This window comes from Paroedura picta, chromosome 1, assembly GCF_049243985.1.
Source record: "Paroedura picta isolate Pp20150507F chromosome 1, Ppicta_v3.0, whole genome shotgun sequence".
Lineage (NCBI taxonomy): Eukaryota > Metazoa > Chordata > Lepidosauria > Squamata > Gekkonidae > Paroedura > Paroedura picta.
This window is the reverse complement of record NC_135369.1, coordinates 182220421-182239530: the sequence shown is the minus strand read 5'-3', so window position 1 is coordinate 182239530 and position 19110 is coordinate 182220421. Positions and strand designations below refer to the sequence as shown.

General features: G+C 46.5%; 1 protein-coding gene across 4 annotated transcripts in view; it reads right to left on the bottom strand.

Annotated features, from left to right (window-relative positions):
* PLCB4 (phospholipase C beta 4) overlaps positions 1–19110 on the bottom strand; it is a 199538-nt gene that overhangs the window by 8700 nt on the left and 171728 nt on the right. For all 4 annotated transcript variants that reach the window (XM_077314657.1, XM_077314638.1, XM_077314629.1 and 1 more), the window contains 5 exons: positions 12709–12784; positions 7691–7866; positions 4698–4799; positions 3105–3162; positions 2634–2720 (listed from right to left, as the gene is read on the bottom strand). In XM_077314657.1, the coding sequence (XP_077170772.1) occupies positions 2634–2720; positions 3105–3162; positions 4698–4799; positions 7691–7866; positions 12709–12784 (499 nt within the window). The remainder of the gene's footprint in view (positions 1–2633; positions 2721–3104; positions 3163–4697; positions 4800–7690; positions 7867–12708; positions 12785–19110) is intronic.

Here is a 19110-nt window from a genome sequence, read left to right as displayed (position 1 = left end):
CAGAAGAGTTACCCACTCCTGGAGAGTCAGTGAAGATCTTGGGGTTGGGGGGTGTATGCATGTGAGGGGTGTAGACTGTGTAGGGGACTGATCTGACTTCGGTAATTTTTGGTAAAGATTCTTTAGGTTGATACTTGTCCTAATGAAACAAAAGCCTGCTAGTAGAAAATTTCATAGATGTAGGATGTTGAATAGCACCAGACCCAGGATTGAGCCCTGTAGCACCCCACTGCTCCCCTCCCTGCAATCTGATACCATTGACAACTACTCTTTGGGCACGGTTTTCTAGCCAGTTCCCTATCCACCTAACCATCTGACAATCCAGTCCACAGTCCTCCAGTTTACGCATCAGGACATCATGGGGAACCTTGTCAAAAGCCTTACTGAAATCCAGATAAACAACAGAAACGGAGTTGCTGCAATCTAGTAAACCCATCACTCAGTCAAGGAAGGAAACCAGGACCCATTCCACACACATAGGATAAGGCGCTTTCAATGTGCTTTGGCAGCTGGATTTTCCTGTGCAGAATAGAAAAATCTACTTCTAAAGTGCATTGAAAGTGCATTATATATTGTGTGTAGAATAGGCCCTGGTTGTTCTGGCAGGACCGTTAGGAGAGAAATCCATGCTGACTTTGCCGCATCCACAAATAGTCCTTCAGATGTCTGCTGACTGCTGCCTTTGGGATCTGCTCCATTATCTTCCCTGCAACTGAGGTCAGCCTCACTGGCCTGTAGTTTCCCGGGTCATCTCTCCTCCCATTTTTGAAGATTGGGATAGGATTCGCTCTCCTCCTTCTGACATATCTCCAGTCCTAAAAATGATGGACAAGAGTTCTCAAAGCTCTCCAGAAAGTTTTTTGAGCACTGTTGGATGCACCCCATTCAGCCCAGGGGATCTGAACTCATCCAGTGCCACCCTGTGCCTCTTGACAACCTCTCTGTCCAATCCAGTGGGCCGATTACCTCATTCTCTTTATGTTTGCTCCTCACATATCTGAAGAACCTTTTCTTGATATAGTGGTCTTCTCTGGCCAACCTCACTTCACTCCCAGCTTTGGCCTCTCTGATGGATGACCACCTTGGTGTAGTGGTTGAGCAGCAGTTTCTAATCTGGCAAGCCGGATTTGATTCCCCGCTCCTCCACATACAGCCAGCTGGGTGACCTTGGGCTTGTCTTGGTCGTGATAAAGCTGCTCTGACCAAGAGGTCATTATCAGGGTTCTGTCAACCTCACCTACCTCACAGGGTGTCTGTTGTGGGGAGAGGAAAGGGAAGGCGACTGTAAGCTGCTTTTAGACTCCTGTAGAGAAAAGCAGCATATAAAAACCAACTCTTCTTTTTCCTTTACAGTGCCCAGTAATCTCCAGATACTCTTCTTTAGAGGTTTGTCCTTCCCTCCATTTTTTGAACATTTCCTTTTTCTTCCTTAGCTCCTCCTGAGGTTGTCATCCAAATAAGCTTCTTGGATTCCCTACCAAGTTTCCATCTTACCGGAACAGTCATGGCTTGAGCATGCAATACTCTTGTTTAAGGAGGGACCACCTGTCTAAGATAAAGCTGTTAGGGTGATCCTTAGACAAAGAGTCAAAAGACAAGAGCCCTTTGGGTCTTGCCCTTCAGCTTGTGGTTGGTTGGGTGGGTCTTGTAATCCTTTTGCTACACAGCACCTTTTGCAAGCACTTCCTCAATCAGCCACAAACAAAAGCATTTAATAGTACTTAACAGAGAGCAATCTCTAGCAGGCTACAACACCCACTCATCCACAAGTACTGTCCTCACTCCAGCCGTCCCACACACACACACACACACACACCCCCATACAGTTAGAGGAGGCAAAAAATGAGGTCAAACCCCCTGTTTTACCTCAGTTACAGGAGGCAAAAAAGAGGGAAAACCCCCTCACCTTGTTGGTAACTCTCCCCCTGCTCTTTGCCTTTCCCCCAGTTGTTCAGCTTTGCCTCTGGTGAGGAATAGTCTTTAAGCTCATTCATTACAGTTCGTATCAATTTCAATTACAAATAAATGGTTGTTTATTCATTTGAAGAGTCATTCAATGTAAGTTATGGGCAAGGAAGATTGTACCTAATTTTCTCCTAGCGGAGATTGGATAAACATCTGGAGCAGAGTTTCATGAGTGGCTATTAGTGGCAATGGATAGATGGAAAATTCTGAGGCCGTGATGCTTTGTATTCTTGGTGCTCGGGAGGCAACAGTGGGAAGTGCTCTGACATTCTGGACCACTGATGGACCTCCTCGTGGCCACTGGGTTTCAGCCACTGTGTGACCCAAAGTATTGGATTGGACAGCTCATTGGCCAAATCCAACATGGCTTCTCTTATATTCTTATGTCTTGGGCAGTGATGCTCTGAATTCTCAGTGCTTAGGGTGCAAGACTCGGAGGGCCTTTAGTGTGGTGGCCCTGCTGTCGAACCTTCCCATGGTGCCTGAGTTTTGACTACTGTTTGACAGAGAGTATTGGATTGGATGGCCCATTGGCCTGATCCAACATGGCTTCCTTCATAGTCTTTTGTACTCCTCAGTTTTCTTCCCTACTTACATAACACTTAAATTATTTTTGCCATGATCTGTGATCAAGCAATACAATTATATTGCTATTTCTATACAATTACCTGTTCATTTTGTTTCTCCAGAATTTCGAGATGCTCAAGTTGAACTTTTTTAAGCTGATCCATTTCCTTGGATTGCTTCATGGCCAGCTGTAAGCAAAAACCAGACACATGCCAGTCAAAATTTTGCTTTTGGAATGAAGCAACTCTTAACACTACATAAGAACACAGTGAGGTGATCTGACTGCTGCAGAATTCTCATTTCAAGAAATATTTGCAAGGTCTTTTTCCCCTTCCTCTGATACCAGTCTTATCGCCACTGCAATGCACTGAACAATAGGAACTGAGAGTTGGGTGCAGTCTGCTTTCCAAGACTGCCCATTTTGCGTTGCTCTTGCATGAAATATCTTCTAGGCTACTTGTATTTTGCAGAAGAATCATTGACATATGTGGGAACAGCCTTCACAAAGCCAGAAATGTTGAAAATCATCAAAAGCCAAGCAACGCACAATAAACTGCTAGTTAGCAACTTACCCGCTTCCTTTCTTCTAGAAATTTCTTTGTGTTGCTGCTGTTCAGTTCCCTGACACGCCTACAAAAGACAGGTTGGATGCTATCAAAAATGCTTACATTAAAATCAAACTGAAAGTCTGAAGAGGGTAAAATCATAGAGCTGGAAGGGACCTCTAGAGTCATCTAGTACAACAACCTGCATAATGCAGGAACACACAGTGACCCCAATTTAATGCCCAAGTGATCCCCACCACCTCCAGAAATCTCCAGATTCCAGCCTGGCCTGGAGGGAATAAACCTACCATCCCACAGGGGCAATTAGCAATTCCCTGGGTATGCAAGGAAGGGCCACAAGAGACAAACACTGGCACATCCCTTCCTGCACACCCACAATCTGCCTAAGTTCTGTTAGGTGACTATCTAGCCTCTGCTTAAAAACTTCCAAAGAAGAAGAACTCACCACCTCCCGAGGAAGCCTGTTCCACTGAGGAACCGCTCTAACTGTCAGGAACTTGTCTCTACTGGGTCTCTCTCTACTGACAGGTAAGGAGTGAACTGTCTTCAGCTTTATTATATTTACTGATATCCCACCTTTCTTGTTGCCTCCTAAACTATCAGAAGGGCCTTCAGAGCTGCTTTCACCTTTCTTCTCCTTTGAAGCCTGGCTTTCTCTCCACGCTCAAAGAATCATAGAACTGGAAGGCACCTCCAGGTCATCTAGTCCAACCCTCTGCACAATGCAGGAACTCACAACTACCTGCCCACCCACAGTGACCCCAATTTCATGCCTAAATGATACCCCCAAACTAAAAATTTCCAGAATCCAGCCTGGCCTGGAGGAAATTCACCTACAATCCCACAGTGGCTATCAGCAGTCCCCAGGATATGCAAGGAAGAGCCACAAGAGACAAACACTGGCACATCCCTTCCTGCCCACCCACTCACAATCTGCCTAAGTTCATAAAATCAGCAATTCTGTCAGATGACTACTTAGCCTCTGCTTAAAAACTTTCAAAAAAGGAAAATCCACCATCTCCCAAGGAAGCCTGTTCCACTGAGGAACCGCTCTAACTGTCAGGAACTTCTTCCAGATGTTTCGATGAAAATTCTTTTGAATTAATTTCAGTTCACTGGTTCTAGTCCAACCCTTTGGTGAAACAGAAAACAACTCTTCTCTATGACACCCCTTCAAGTATTTGAAGATGGTTATCGTTTCACCTCTTAGTCGTCTTCTCTCCAGGCTAAACAGATCGTTCCCTCAACCTTTCCTCATATGACTTGGTCGCCAAACCCCACAGCAATCCTGTCCGCTCTCAACCGCCTCTTCTCCAGGCTGAACATTCCCAAGTCCCACAGCCTTTCCTCCTAGGGCTTGGTCCCCAGGCGCCAGATCATCCTCGTTGTTCTCCTCTGAACCCTCCCAATTTTGTCCATGTCCTTTTGAAGTGAGGCCTCCAGAACTGCACACAGGACTCCAGTTGGGGTTTGACCAATGCAGTATACAATGAATGTATACTGCTTCTGAGGAGTTGTGGCACAATCCTAAGTAAAGGTGACAGGCGATTACCCGCAGATAGCTAAAGAAATATGATAGCCACAAAATATAATCCTTACCTCTCTCTTTCTGCTTTGTTTTTAATAGATTTATCTTGGCTTATGGCTTTACCGTTTTCCATTGAAATCTTTGCTTGGTTAGCACGCATATCTTTACTTTCCCTACAAAAAAGTAAAGAGATTACAATAAATGTTTAGATTTACTGATACAGAAGAAGAGTTGGTTTTTATACACCGGCTTTTTTCTACCAGAAGGAGTCTCCAAACGGCTTACAATCGCCTTCCCTTCCTCTCCTCACAACAGACACCCTGTGAGGTAGCTGTGTCTGAAAAAGCCCTGAGATTACTGCTCTGTGAGAGCAGTACTATCAGGGCTGAGATGAGCCCAAGGCCACCCAGCTGGCTGCATGTGGAAGAGTGGAGAGTCAAACCTGGCTCACCAGATTAGAAGCCACCACTCTTAAGCACTACACCATGCTGGCTACTATGCTTTTGAACTGGACACACAGGCCCTTCTGTCAATGACCCGCACGCAGACGTAGAGCTCTGTGCCTGAGTGGCACTGGCTAGTGTGCTGCCGGCGGCTGGAGTGTGCCGGAGCACTCAAACCTACCTGGCATCATGCAAAGCCTGGCCCATAAATAAGAGCACAGCTCTACAAAGTTTCCTTTTGGAGCAGAATAGGGACCTGATTTGGGTGACCGAGACCTGGGTAAGACTGTAGACTTCAAAGAATTTGCTCTACCTGGGTTATTGGTCCTCCACCAATTCCAAAGGCCACATGGGGGTGGGGAGTTGCGATAGTAGTCTCAGAGTCTTTCTCATTTAGGGCACTCCCCGACCCCACAATTCCATGCATTGTGTGTGTGGGCCTGGTGTGGGTCTCAGTGTTCAGGCTGGCCATCTGCCTGGGGTACCATCTGCCTAACGTAACTGCAGAACCAGCCCTGCAGAGTCTCCTTGAACTGGTGGCTGGGTAGGCCTTGCTGAGGGGATGAGCAAGGCTGAGGGGATTTCAGGGTCCAGAGAAGCCTGGCTCCATGCAGGACTCGGACCTGGCGTCTGCCATTGCAACACTGCAACTCTCCCAATTTGTAAATGGTCTCACACATCCAGCAGGCCAAACACTGGGTTTAATCTTTGGGGTAGAGAAACATACTGGTCCTGTACAACCCAAAGAAGTGCCATGGTGGCACCATTTTACCCTGCTTCCCCCCTGTATAGGCAGTCAGCAGATTTATGATCGCTCAAAGAAGATGATGGATCCAACAGGTTTACAGAAGTCTCTGCGAGATCTAATGCTCCCCAGTGACTCGATCAATGAACTAGTAGAAGACTGGTCAGTGAAAGCCATTAATGTGATCTCCCCGCGAGACGCTAGCTGTTCTCATCCCAAGCCAGCTCCAAGGTATATATTGGAGGAAACAGGAAACATGTTTTGCAGAAAACTCATGATGAAGCTTCAAGAACATCTTATAAGATACTTAGGAGTGCAAATCAGATGGAGGCCCAGGTCTCAAACACTGCCCACTAGGCATTCTCTCATCTTCACCAGACATAGAAACTAGCACCTTCCCTGTTGGTATCCGAACTAACCACAGTGATCTATGCAATGGTCACCTCCAGACTGGATTGCTACGACCACTCTACATAGAGCTACCCTGGAAATTGCTCCAGAAGCTTCAACTGGTCCAGAATGCAGTGGCACAGTTTCTTACTGGGACCCAGTAGAGAGTGGAAAGTTGACCTGTGGTCTTGCAGCAGCACTGGCTCCAGATTGAGGACCAAATGTCAAGACCCTGTTCACATGTTTTTGCCGTATTCACATATTCACTGGCTGCCTGCTCATTTGTTCTTATGTTATGTTCCCTTGACCTGTTTTTGTTCTTGCCATGTGATGCATCTTTCATGATGTGGCTACGTGCCATGGTTCTCAAGATGATCTGTTTCATGGAACCTGTTATGTGTTATTTTCTCGCTTTTCTTAATTGCGCAGGGGTGGTTCCAGTGGTTGGGGGGGCCTTAGCTCTACCACTACAGATGTAGATTATTTTGGGATGCAGGGTAGGAAAGAGTTTTGCTGTCTCAAATGGCAAATATTTAGGGTTGGAACCAGACTCAATTTCCTGATAAAAGAGGCTGCATTCAGTGGAATTGCAAGAAAGCAAAAAAGTATTGGGCTAAAATACATATGGTGTTACAGGAAATATTTAAAATGCGATACCCAATGAAGCCTGAATCTATGTTGCTAAGTTTCCACCCAAGTGCTTTATCAAGTTCTTCTAGAATCCTCTTCTTCCATGCAACTACGGCGGCACGGTTGGTGTGGGCGAAGCACTGGAAGGCGACTGAGACTCCAACTATTTCTACATGGCTTGATAAATTAGCGGACTTAGCAAAAATGGCAAGACTCACTAACATGGTTAAGAAGAAACCACTGGAAGAATATGATGAACAGTGGAGTGATTATCTGGACTTTCTTAAGAAAGACAGCAGTAACTGTTAAAGGTAAAGGTAAAGGTATCCCCTGTGCAAGCACCGAGTCATGTCTGACCCTTGGGGTGACGCCCTCTAGCGTTTTCATGGCAGACTCAATACGGGGTGGTTTGCCAGTGCCTTCCCCAGTCATTACCGTTTACCCCCCAGCAAGCTGGGTACTCATTTTACCGACCTCGGAAGGATGGAAGGCTGAGTCAACCTTGAGCCGGCTGCTGGGATTGAACTCCCAACCTCATGGGCAAAGCTTTCAGGCGGCTGCCTTACCACTCTGCGCCACAAGAGGCTCATGCAGTAACTGTTAGATTAGGACCAATATGCAATGGGAACTGACTATATATTTTTTGAGATAATATTAGACTACACTACGTATGGTATACTTGTATAGACGATGTATAGACTATGAAATAATTACTTATCAGCTGGTCGCTTTCTTCTCTTTTACCTTTCTGTAAATGCTTTATATAATAATAAATAATAAAACTAAAAAAAAGAAAAAAAAGAGGCTGCATTCACTCTTACTCTCAGAGCCTGGACATGAGCCCCATCATGCTCACCTGTCGTGAGAAAGCTTCAGCTGCTGCGTCTGCTGCTCGTGAGCGCTAATTAGCAGCTTCTTTAACAAATCGCACTGCTGGCTCAGGTGCAGGTCCCGCATCTCTTGCTCTTCGGCACTGTGGGTGTTGATCATTTCAGACCACTCTTTGGTGTGCTGGGCCACAATTTCTTTGACCTTGGGGAAACGAGAAGAGGGTCAGACTTGCCTTTGAAAGTCCAGCTGTAACAAGGACAAGGACTATTTTGTAGGTGTTTCTGAAATAAGAAACCTTAACACAGGGAACACGAAATAAGAAACTTTAACGCTGCTCACTTCTTCAGATACAGATAGAATTTGTCCTTATATCTCAGAGATTTCAGATGTGAGAAGGGCCATAAGTGTGGAGAAACCAGCATCGGTAATGAGGCAGGAAACCGAGGTGCTAGTTCTGAATATGCGAGCAGAGATACATGAAAGGTCCTCCCCAACCACAAATTGTGTTAGTCTTGACGTTGCTACTGGACACTTATAATCATAGAATCATAGAGTTGGAAGGGAACTTCTGGGTCATCTAGTCCAACCCCCTGCACTATGCAGGGCACTCACATCCCAATCGCTCACCCACTGTAATCTGCCACCTCCTTGAGCCTTCACAGAATCAGCCTCTCTGTCAGATGGCTATCCAGCCCCTGTGTAAAAATTTCCAAAGATGGATAACCCACCTCCTTGCTCTTTTCTACTGACAAAAGCAGAAAAGGCTACTGGTTAACAAAGTACAGTTCTGGCCAAACCTCAGAGGACATGTATGAAAATTATATTTTTCACTGGACTGTTTTCCAGTTATGTAATCCTAGTTATACTACACTGTTGGAGGACTTCGCTGCCTGATTGAATTGTATTTTGTATTTGTAAATTTATTTGAGTTGCAATGAGAGAGGTGGGCTATCATCACTAAATATAATAAAGCTCAAGTTGACAGTTCCCTCCCTATGTGATTGGTCCTCCCTGGGGGTGTGCTGCCAGGAGAGAGAGAGAGAGAGAGAGAGAGAGAGAGGGAGAGAGAGAGAGAACACTCTGCCAATGAGGGCAAATCAGCTCTAATTGCATGCACGCAACTCACTCCTTGCCTGATTGCAACCCCCCACCCCTGGAAACAGTCCTCCAATAAGAAATGGCCCTCAGCCAGTAATGGCCCGTCCTGATAGTTTAGCCCAATCAGGAGAAAGCCTTCAGCCAGGAAGAGCTAATAAGAGGGTCAGCTCCCCACCTCCAACTTCTTGCCCATTTCAGAAGTTTGCCGGGTGGAAGAGGAGCCAGCCTCAGAGCATGCCCCACTGCCAGTAAGTTGCCTTGGTCTCTTTCAACTCAGAGGGCATAGGAGGGGAGCAAGTTGTCTTCTGGAAAAGAGACCTGTGGGCAGCCCAGAAATGGCACCCTGCTGGCCTTCTGGGACCCAGGGTGGCCATGAAAAGCCCTTGCCCTGGGAACGTTTACTCATGAGTAAGTCATGTGAGGTTTGCAGTGTACAATCTGAGAAGGAAGGAATGCCTTGGGGGTAAACCATCACAGGCAACTGTAGCAGGGAAAATAATGCTGCTGTGTGTGGGATCGGGTACCATCTTGATCTTGCCACAGTCTTTCCAAGAACATCACAACAAAGCAAAATTGAGACCAATGGCATGGAAGATGGGGAAACTGTAAATGAAGCCCAGAAGCCCCATGAGGCCATGGGAACATGGAGGGGGGGGGGAAGACACTGTATCCCAGTTAACACCTTCCCAGTAGCAGAAGAGTTGGTTTTTATACCTGCTTTCCACTGCCCAAAGAAATCTCATATAATATAGACCTCCCTTCCTCTCCCCACAACAGACACCCTGTGAGGTAGGTGAGGCTGACAGAGCTCTGAAAGGAACTGCTCTGTGAGAACAGTTTCTAACAGGACTGTGACTAGCCCAAGGTCGCCCAGCATGTGGAGCAGCAGGGAATCAAATCCACCTTGCCACATTAGAAGCCGCTGCTCTTAACTACTACACCAAGCTCTAAAAAATTGCCATGGCTTAAAAAGATGGAGCTAGAGCACAGGCAGAAGAAGCTCTTGCAGAGGATGGTGGAAATCTTTGTTTTTTACTTGCTCATTGACTGTTATGGGATTCTTTTCTTTTAAATTTGGACCTTCTGGCCAATGGCTTCCCAGAGGAACCCAAGGAGGGAGCCACTCAGGTATTTCCTACATGGAAAGGTGATTGTGTGGTTAATAAGGTTTGCAATTTGAGAATGGAGGAATGCTGAAGTCTTTTGTGTTCTCCCTCTCTATGTAGAGGGGAGTGCTACACAGCCTCCCATCCCCATCCCAAGCAGCTCTTTCCGCCAGAGGAACGGATCTCTGCAATCTGGAGAGAAGCTTTCATTGGGGGGGTTTATGATTTTGCCACGAAGCCTGGTTCCGGTCATTACTCAGCCTATGCCAGTGATCTACGCATGCACCTTTTTGTAGCTCTCTAGTCTAGTCACCTCACCTTGGATCTTAGGTTATTGTCCAGGGTAGGGGCGAATATAGCAAGCCTGGAGCCTATGCTCCCCACCTCTCATTGTGCTGTTCCTGGGAACTGCTATTGTTCCCAGGGACCTTGGTCACTGGCAAAGATGCCTGGCAAAAAAATGCCCATTATAGCAACAAGGACTCTTTGCACCAAAACCTTTTGGCACTGGGAGAGGCTGTGGACGTGGGGTAGATAAGAGACAGGTAGGTTAGGATTTTCAGTCTGTTTTCCTTCCTTCCTTCCTTCCTTCCTTCCTTCCTTCCTTCCTTCCTTCCTTCCTTCCTTCCTTCCTTCCTTCCTTCCTTCCTTCCTTCCTTCCTTCCTTCCTTCCTTCCTTCCTTCCTTCCACTATTCTGGACACTGCACCTTCCCGAGGTTCACGGTGGGTCGCACAGAACACAAAAAACTATACATCAAACCCAGTTTTTCATATTGAATAGAATACCTGCAATGGTAATTATAATAACAAAAGAATAACAATCCACCAGAACAACAATCAAACATGTCCATGGTTGTCCACGTCAGGTGCATGGATTCCTGGGAGGGAGGTTCAGGACCCAGTGGGTGTTGCTGGTGCCTGTCATCCTCAACCAAATGCCTGTTGGAGGAGCTGGATGTGGGACCTCCATGGTGTCGCTGTGAGGACCCTGGCCACTGCATTTTGTATCTGCTGTAGTTTCCAGGTCAAGGCTAAGGGCAGACCTGCATACAGCGAGATGCAGATGTCCAGTCTGCATGGATCATTGCAGCTAAGTGTTGTAGTGCCAAGTAGCATGGATCATTGTGGCTAAGTGTTGCGTGGATCATTGTGTGGATCATTGTGGCTAAGTGTTGTGGTGCCAAGTAGGGTGCTATTAGGTTGGTGTGGCAAAGGTGGTAGAATGCCATTTGTGCTACTCTCATGACCTGAGCCTCCAATGAGAGGAAAACACCCAAGATAATGCCCACATTCCTGATAGAGTGAGCCACTGATAGCTGCATAACATCCAGTTTGGGTAGGTGTGCTTCCTCATGTGGTCCCTCACATAGGACACATCTTTGAAGGACTGAGCTTCAGACAACTCTGCATGAGCCATTGTGTCTCGGCTTAAGCTGCACATAACCCTCTTAATGCTCTACTGTTAACTGGCCATATTGGTTTGAGGGCACTTCTTACAGAGGAAAAAGGGTTAACATTTCCTGAGGGGGCATATTTATTTCTCAACATCATCTACTATCATGCACTAAACATCCTGATAAGAAAAATAATAGAAGTCCTGACACTTGAGGCACTTTATAGACGAAGGCGTTGAAGTGATCTGTCTCACAAAAAGTCATAGAGTACTAAATATTGGAGAGCCAAGGTACCCTTAAGACCAACAAAAGATTTGTTCTGAGTATAAGCTTTCATGTGCAGGCACACTGAAAAAGAAATTAGGTAGTTGCCAGGAATGACTAATTCAAGTTAAGATGTATAAGTAACTGTGCAAACATATAGCAGGATGAAGGCAATCTGTAAGACCTGTGATTAGCTGCAACTTAGCAAGCAGTCTAACAAAATAGTTTACAAACAGAAAAAAAGAACTGAGTGCCATAAACTTAAGTAGTGAGATAAAAAAACCATTATCTCTGTTAAGCCCTGGGGTTCCATTGTCCTGAGTGTTGTAATAACCTTTAACTCAGCAATCTCCTTTTCCATTCTGTTCTGAAAGTTCCTTTGTAATAAAACAGCTACTTTGAGGCTAAATGCTAAATCTTTAAGGTATAGTGTGAGGTTTCTGCAGATTGCTCAATAAACAAATCCCTGACTTGGTGAAAAAGATCTGACCTTAGGTGATACAGACACAGGTTTTATCCCTGAATACAGGCCTCCTCCTGTGGGAATTCGGCGGGTTTTCACAGCCATAGAGCAGTAAAGAAACCTCCATGAAACACTGAGCCTGAGGGATTATTTATATGATAAAAACCACTGAGGAAGAAAACAACTTGTGAGTGTCTTGCATAGTGCAGGGGGTTGGACTAGATGACCCATGAGGTCCCCTCCAACTCTATGATTCTATGATTCTAACTTTGAAAACGGGCTATTGAAAAAAAAATTATGTTTATCCGGAACCCGTTTTGGTTTATGTTTGTACATCATAGATATGAAGGCAATATCTACAAAATAAATTGGAATAATTATAACTAAAAAGATTACATTTTTGGACCAGCCAATTGGTTGAATTTTTCTAGTTTGGAATCCAGGAATCGGCAGGAGAACTTCAAAAACCAAAAGAAATGGGCCGTATGAGCTCAACATACCCATGTCAGGGACACTGGGCTGTCCCCCCCCCCCCCCCCCAGAACACAGGGAAGACAGGTGGGGGAGAGTGCGAAAGCAGAGAGAAACCAGAACAGGAAATAAAGGCAATCTGCACCAATGAGCATTCCTAAATCCACATCCCCTACTAACTACTGAAATTAATGGCAGAAACACAGTACTTCCGACAGACAGAATGCACTCCATTTCATTGCTTACCTTCGACGTGTGATCTGATGTTAGCGTCTGGATTTTATTCTCAAATTCTTTCTTCATCTCAAGGCAGTTATTCCCCCTGCAGACAAGAAAAAGGGAACTCCAGAACAAGCCCCACGCACTGAAGCCTACTGGACTAAAATTATTCCTTTTCACGCATTAGTCACCAATGACCAATTACTCGTGATGCCTAAATTAAATGTGGTCCAGTTATGCAATTATTTTCAAGTTAAGACTATTCCTCAACTACACAGAGAATACATCATAGAAAGGGCTGCCGTGGACCTAATATCAGCATTCCTGGATGAAGCTTCAGTTGTAGACCCATCCCAGTTCAGGCTTCCAGCCTGCCCATGGGGTCGAAACAGTGTTGGTCGCCCTGATGGACGACCTCCGCCATCAGCTGGACTGCGGTGGGTCAGCGCTGCTCATGCTACTAGACCTCACAGCAGCATTTGACACAGTAGATCATGAGCTGCTCTCACTGCCTTGCTGACACTGGGATACGGGGGCCAGCCCTCCAACGGCTGATCTCCTTTCTCCAGGGTCGTGGACAGAGGGTAGTAATTCGAGAGAGAGACAATCAAGCCACTACCAGCTCACATGTGGAGTCCCACAGGGAGTGGTTCTCTCTCCAATCTTGTTTAACATCTTTATGCACCCTCTTGTTCAGCTGGTGCGGAGGTTTGGGCTGGGATGTCATCGATATGCAGACAACACCCAGCTCTTCCTCCTGATGGACAACCGCCCTGATTCACCCTGAGAAGCCTTAGCCAGATGTCTGGAAGCAGTGATGAGGTGGCTCAAGCAGAGTCGTCTGAAGATCAACCCTTCAAAGATAGAGGTCCCATGGCTAGGCAGAAAGGGTCCCAGTGAGGAAGTGTGATTGCTCAACCTGGGCGGTTTACAACTGTCTTTGGTTCACTCCGCCAGGAACCTGGTTGTGATCCTGGACGTCTTCCTCTCTATGGAGGCAGAGACCTCAAGAGTAGAGCGGCCTGCAAAATGGAGCTCTTCCACCAGGCATTTGGTTGAGGTCGACCAAACTGACAACATCTACTGGGCCCCTGAGAAATGCTCCCCATGAACTCTGAACTGACCAACCCTGAGATAGTTAACATTTTAATGTTGTTCAATCTGTTACTGAAACTATAGGAACCACTGTTATTACTACTATTACTGTTACCACTGTTTTATTCAACGTTGTTACTGAGTTATGCTGTGTCTGCTCCATGTTATCTCATGCTCCATGTAAACCACCCTGAGCCACAGGGGAGGGCAGTATATAAATTATACATATGAGAAGTTCCATTAACGACTTAGGAAATATTTTCAAGGATAAGAATAAAATTCTCAAATGGATTCCCCCCTTTTTTACTTGGTGCCATTTCAAAAAACCCGAGGAAGGGCATTGTGACTCCCTAAACCTTGTCGTCTCTGAGGGATTCCAGGATGTGAATCTGGCCATTGTACAGAAGACCAGCATGGCTCAACTCTGAAAATAAAATCCACTCCTGCTTCAAATGGTCATGAGCTAAAACAGAAAGATTTGCCTCTGCTTTCAAATCCCCATTTTGTTCTAATCATTTTTTCAAAAAACCTGTCCTCTACTAATTGCCAAAGGCCATTTCAGGTCAGCCAGAGAAACTGGTTTACTCACTGTGAGAGACTTCGATTCCAAATTCTTTGAATAAAGTTTCTTTATTAGAAAATGCATGCATCTACTTTGAAGGCATAATCAGAACTGACTCACAAAGCTTACGGCTGGCAATATAGGGGCTTCCCCTCCCCTAGGAATTCGAACCAAGCACAGTTCAAAGGGAGTCATAACATGGATATAACAGTCCAGACTTCAAGGGATGGGAAGATGCGGGAAACAAGGGAAACCAAACAGAGAGGGGAGCAGAGGGCAATAAGGGGGAGTAGGTGAGGAATGTTTGGGGAGGCTCGCATGCATGAAATAGAACAGCAGGAAATCAACCTTGGGGCATCTGGGTTACATCAGGGCATCTGGGTTATATCAGGGCATATAGGTCAGGCTAGCTAAACACACTGGATTACAGCAAAATATAATCATGTTAGAAATACGTGGGGGTTTCTGATACTCATGCCACTTTGCAAGTAGTGGGAAGGAAATGTTGCATCTGTCTGGCGACATTCTCTCCCAGAGTGGGCCCAGAGCAGAGTGCTCCAGTGGCCCTCCCCCCTCCTCTGCCCACCACCCTTTCCCACCTTCCTTCCTGCCCACCTATGTCCCCACAGCTGCTTCTCCATGCTTCAACTCGCTGGGCCACACCTGCAGCCACCCACACTGCAGGGCCAGGTGCCCCTTGGGGCTGAGAGATACCACTGTCACCTCCAGGAGCACTGCTGGGCACCAGTCACATGATGTTCCAACTGGGCTACCAAGAGCACAAGCGGCAGTGAGCGTAGAAAGGAATGGGTAGTGGCAGGGGGCCCGGGTGGTATCCAGGGAGGCACATGCACAGGGGTTTGGTGGGCTCTGCCAGAAGTCCTGGGGTCCAGCAGTTGCTGCAACTCAGGGTTGCTGCCCCTGGAAGCCCAACCAGTGCCTAGTGATGCGTTTTCTAGTATTCCATTGCTTCCTTCCTGAATTGGCTTAAAAAAAAAAAAAAAAGCAAAGAGCCAGTTGCAGCTTCCCTACCCCTCCCTGGAGCAGGTGCACCTCACAGAAAACAACTGCTTGCACTATAAGGCAGTGGTCCCCAACCTTTTTATCACTGGGGACCGGTCAACACTTGACAATTTTACTGAGGCCGGGGGAGGGGTAGTCTTTTGCCAAGGGACATTGCCACTGCCGCCTGAGCCCCTGCTCCACTTGCTTTCCCACCGGCGCCCTTGACTTCCCACTGCCCGCTGGGGGTGCTGCCAGCAGCGGCTGTGCAGGGCCATGCTGAGGGGGAGCCCCAACCATGGTGGCCGCTGGAGAGCACCAAAGGCGAGCCAGCAGCAGAGTGGCAGGGCAGCCCCTGTGGCAGCAGTCGGGGAAGAGAACGAGGAGGAGCTGCGGCCCGGTACCGATTGATCCACGGACTGGGGGTTGGGGACCACTGCTATATGGATTCTAGAACCATAAAGATGGAAGGGTCCATATAGGTCCTCTGGTCCAACCCTTTGCTCAATGCTGGATCAGCCTAAAGTATCTCTGATAAGCTATTGCTTAAAGACCACAAGGAGTTTTCAGATATTTGCAGATCTCCCCTTTTAATATCTGCGCCATTATCTTCCCCGCAACTGAGGTCAGACTCACTGGCCTGTAGTTTCCCGGATCATCTCTCCTCCCTTTTTTGAAGACTGGGGTAGCATTGGCTCTCCTTCAGTTATCTGGCACCTCCCCAGTCCTCTAAGAGGTCCTAAAGATGACAGATAAAGGTTCTGCAAGTTCTCCAGAAGGTTCTTTGGGCACTCTTGGATGAACCCCACCTTGTCCAGGGCATTTGACAATCCCTAAATATCTCCATATGCTTCTGGGAAAAAAAAACAACCAAGAGATAAAATAGGTGCTGAGCCTTTCTGCTTTCTCTCTGTCTTCTATCAGAGTCTCTCCATTTCTACCCAACATTTACCTTATGTTTGCGCCTCACATATCTGAAGCAGCTTTTCTTGTTATAGTGAGCTTCCCTGGACTCTTTGATGACTGACTTGCAGTGCCTAGTAACTTGTAGATACTTTTCTTTAGAGGTCTGTCCTTCCCTCCATTCCTATTCATGCAGATAAGCTTCTTGGATCCCCTACCATGTTTCCATCTTGCTGGAATAGTCATGGCTTGAGCTTGCAATAGCTCTTGTTTAAGGAGAGCCCACCCATCATCTGCTACCTTCCCATTCAGCATTCTTGTCCATTGGATGACTCTCATCATGTCTCTGCCATTTATTAAAGTCCACCCTATGAAAGTCTAACATGCACAGCTGGAAATAGAATCACAGAGTTGGAAGGGATCTCCATGTTCATCTAGTCCAACCCCCTGCACAATGCATGAAATGGCCATAACAGCCAAGCACCTACACAATCTCTTCTGAGTATACAAGGAAGGCCCACAAGAGACAAAAACTGATAACATCCCTTCCTGCCCACCCACTCAAAATCTGGCTAAATTCATAAAATCAGCAGTTGTCAGATGGCTATCTGTACTCTGCTTAAAAACTTCCAAAGGAGTACCCACCACCTCCTGAGGAAGCCTGTTCCACTGAGGAACCTCTCTGTCAGGAACGTCTTCTGGATGTTTAGCCAAAAATTCTTTTGAGTTAATTTCAACCCATTGGTTCTGGTCCAAACCTCTGGGGCAACAGAAAATAATGTTTCATCCTCTGTAGAGCCAGTTTGGTGTAGTGGTTAGGAGTGCGGACTTCTAATCTGGCATGCTGGGTTCGATTCTGCACTCCCCCACATGCAACCAGCTGGGTGACCTTGGGCTCGCCACGGCACTGATAAAGCTGTTCTGACCGGGCAGTGATATCAGGGCTCTCTCAGCCTCACCCACCCCACAGGGTGTCTGTTGTGGGGAGAGGAATGGGAAGGCGACTGTAAGCCGCTTTGAGCCTCCTTCGGGTAGGGAATAGCGGCATATAAGAACCAACTCTTCTTCTTCTTCTGTATGACAGCCCTTCAAGTACTTGAAGATGTCTATCATATCACCTCTTAGTCACCTTCTCTCCAGGTTAAACAGGCCCCCTCAATCTTTCCTCACCCATGCATTTCTTTGGAATCTAAAAGACAAATGCCTCCAAGCCTCCTTTTAATTATGAATGGGGCACTGGATCCCTCATCTGGGATCATGCAGAGTGCAGAGAACGCTTGAAGACCTCAGCTTGGCTCTACTGGAACAAGGAAGTTTCTGGAAGCACGAAGCCCATCCAGTCATGGGGCAGAAACATGACATGACGGGTGTACCATGCTGGTCCAAAATATAGTCAGGCTACTGCAATCTTGCACAGCTTAACATGCAGTTATTTTCCACCCTGCTTATTAATTTGCAAATCTGAGTGTATGAGCAAATGGACGCATGAATGCATTGGTTACCTTGAGACTCTGAGACATGTTGAGGCAGCTGCAGTGTACAACTGCAGTCCTTGCTCAAAGGTACTAAGCTTTTAGGCCATCTGTCAATGTGGTTGTTTTTTTTCCGCTGTCAAATCACAGCTCACTCATGGCGATCCTATATGGTTTTCATGGCAAGAGATGTTCAGAGTAGTAGTAGTAGTGTTCATTCAGATCTACATGATTGAAAGTATACCCAAAATCCAGCATCCCAAACGTATCTGAGATTTAGCACAAGACCTAAAAGAATTCCTGGAAATATCCCGGACATATTTGGGAATTACCAGCAAACCCTGAAGAACAGCTGTGGAGGGCGGATTGGAGCAGAACACTCAGGTCCATTCCGCACAACAGCCAATGTTGCCAAATGTTTGCGGTATGTGGAAATGCTATATTTTGTCATTCTGCACACCTGCAATTTTAGTGGAATATTGAAGCCTCAGTAGCAGTCTATTCATTCCCCACAGGTTTCTGGTCTTGCCGGAATCGCAACAAAGGAGGCTATTTTTTTCCGCACTCCTTCCCGCCCCTGGCCGTCAATCAAACAGAACAGCCAATAAACTGTTGTATTCGTGCTCCCAAAAAGCCTCCTTCCCTTTGAAAACTGTTTTTTAAAAACCTGAAACCACCAGTAACAACGAATATTTGTTCATTCATTGCCTCAGAAAGACCAATCCATACATCTAAGACAAGGTACCCACCATCAGGCTGTCTTTGCTGCCCCATACCCCTTTTCTGGGAACTGATCTTTGAGGGGCTTGTTGGAGACTTTCCTCCTTTCGAGATTCGGATGATTACTCTTTCTCATGAAGAAGAAGTGTTGGTTTGTATATGCCATTTTTCTTTACCAAGATTCTCAAACAGGCTTACAACCACCTTCCCTTTCCTCCCCCCACAACAGACACCCTGTGAGGTAGGTAAGGCTGAGAGAACCCTGATATTGCTGATTGGTCAGAACAACTCCATCAGTGCAGTGACAAGCCCAAGGTCACCCAGCTGGCTGCATGTGGAAGAGCGGGGAATCAAATCCGGCTCAGCAGATAAGAAACTGCTGCTCTTAACCACTACGCCAAGCTGGCTCTGGGTCTGACTCTCTGCACTAAGCTGGCTCGTGGTCAGACATGACAATGTGAACTACAAGAGGCAGGGTACTGACTAAGGGAGCCTTAGAGTCCAGTTGATTGTTCCCAGCAAGCAAATTTTGTTGACGAAAGTATCTTTATTGAAAGAACAATGAAGTAAGCATCTCTGAACCTTTGCTCAAACTAATGCACCCAAGGACTGTTGCCCCTCTTAACCTTTCAACCCTCTCACTTCCTTACCTGCACCCATTTGGGCACGAAACAA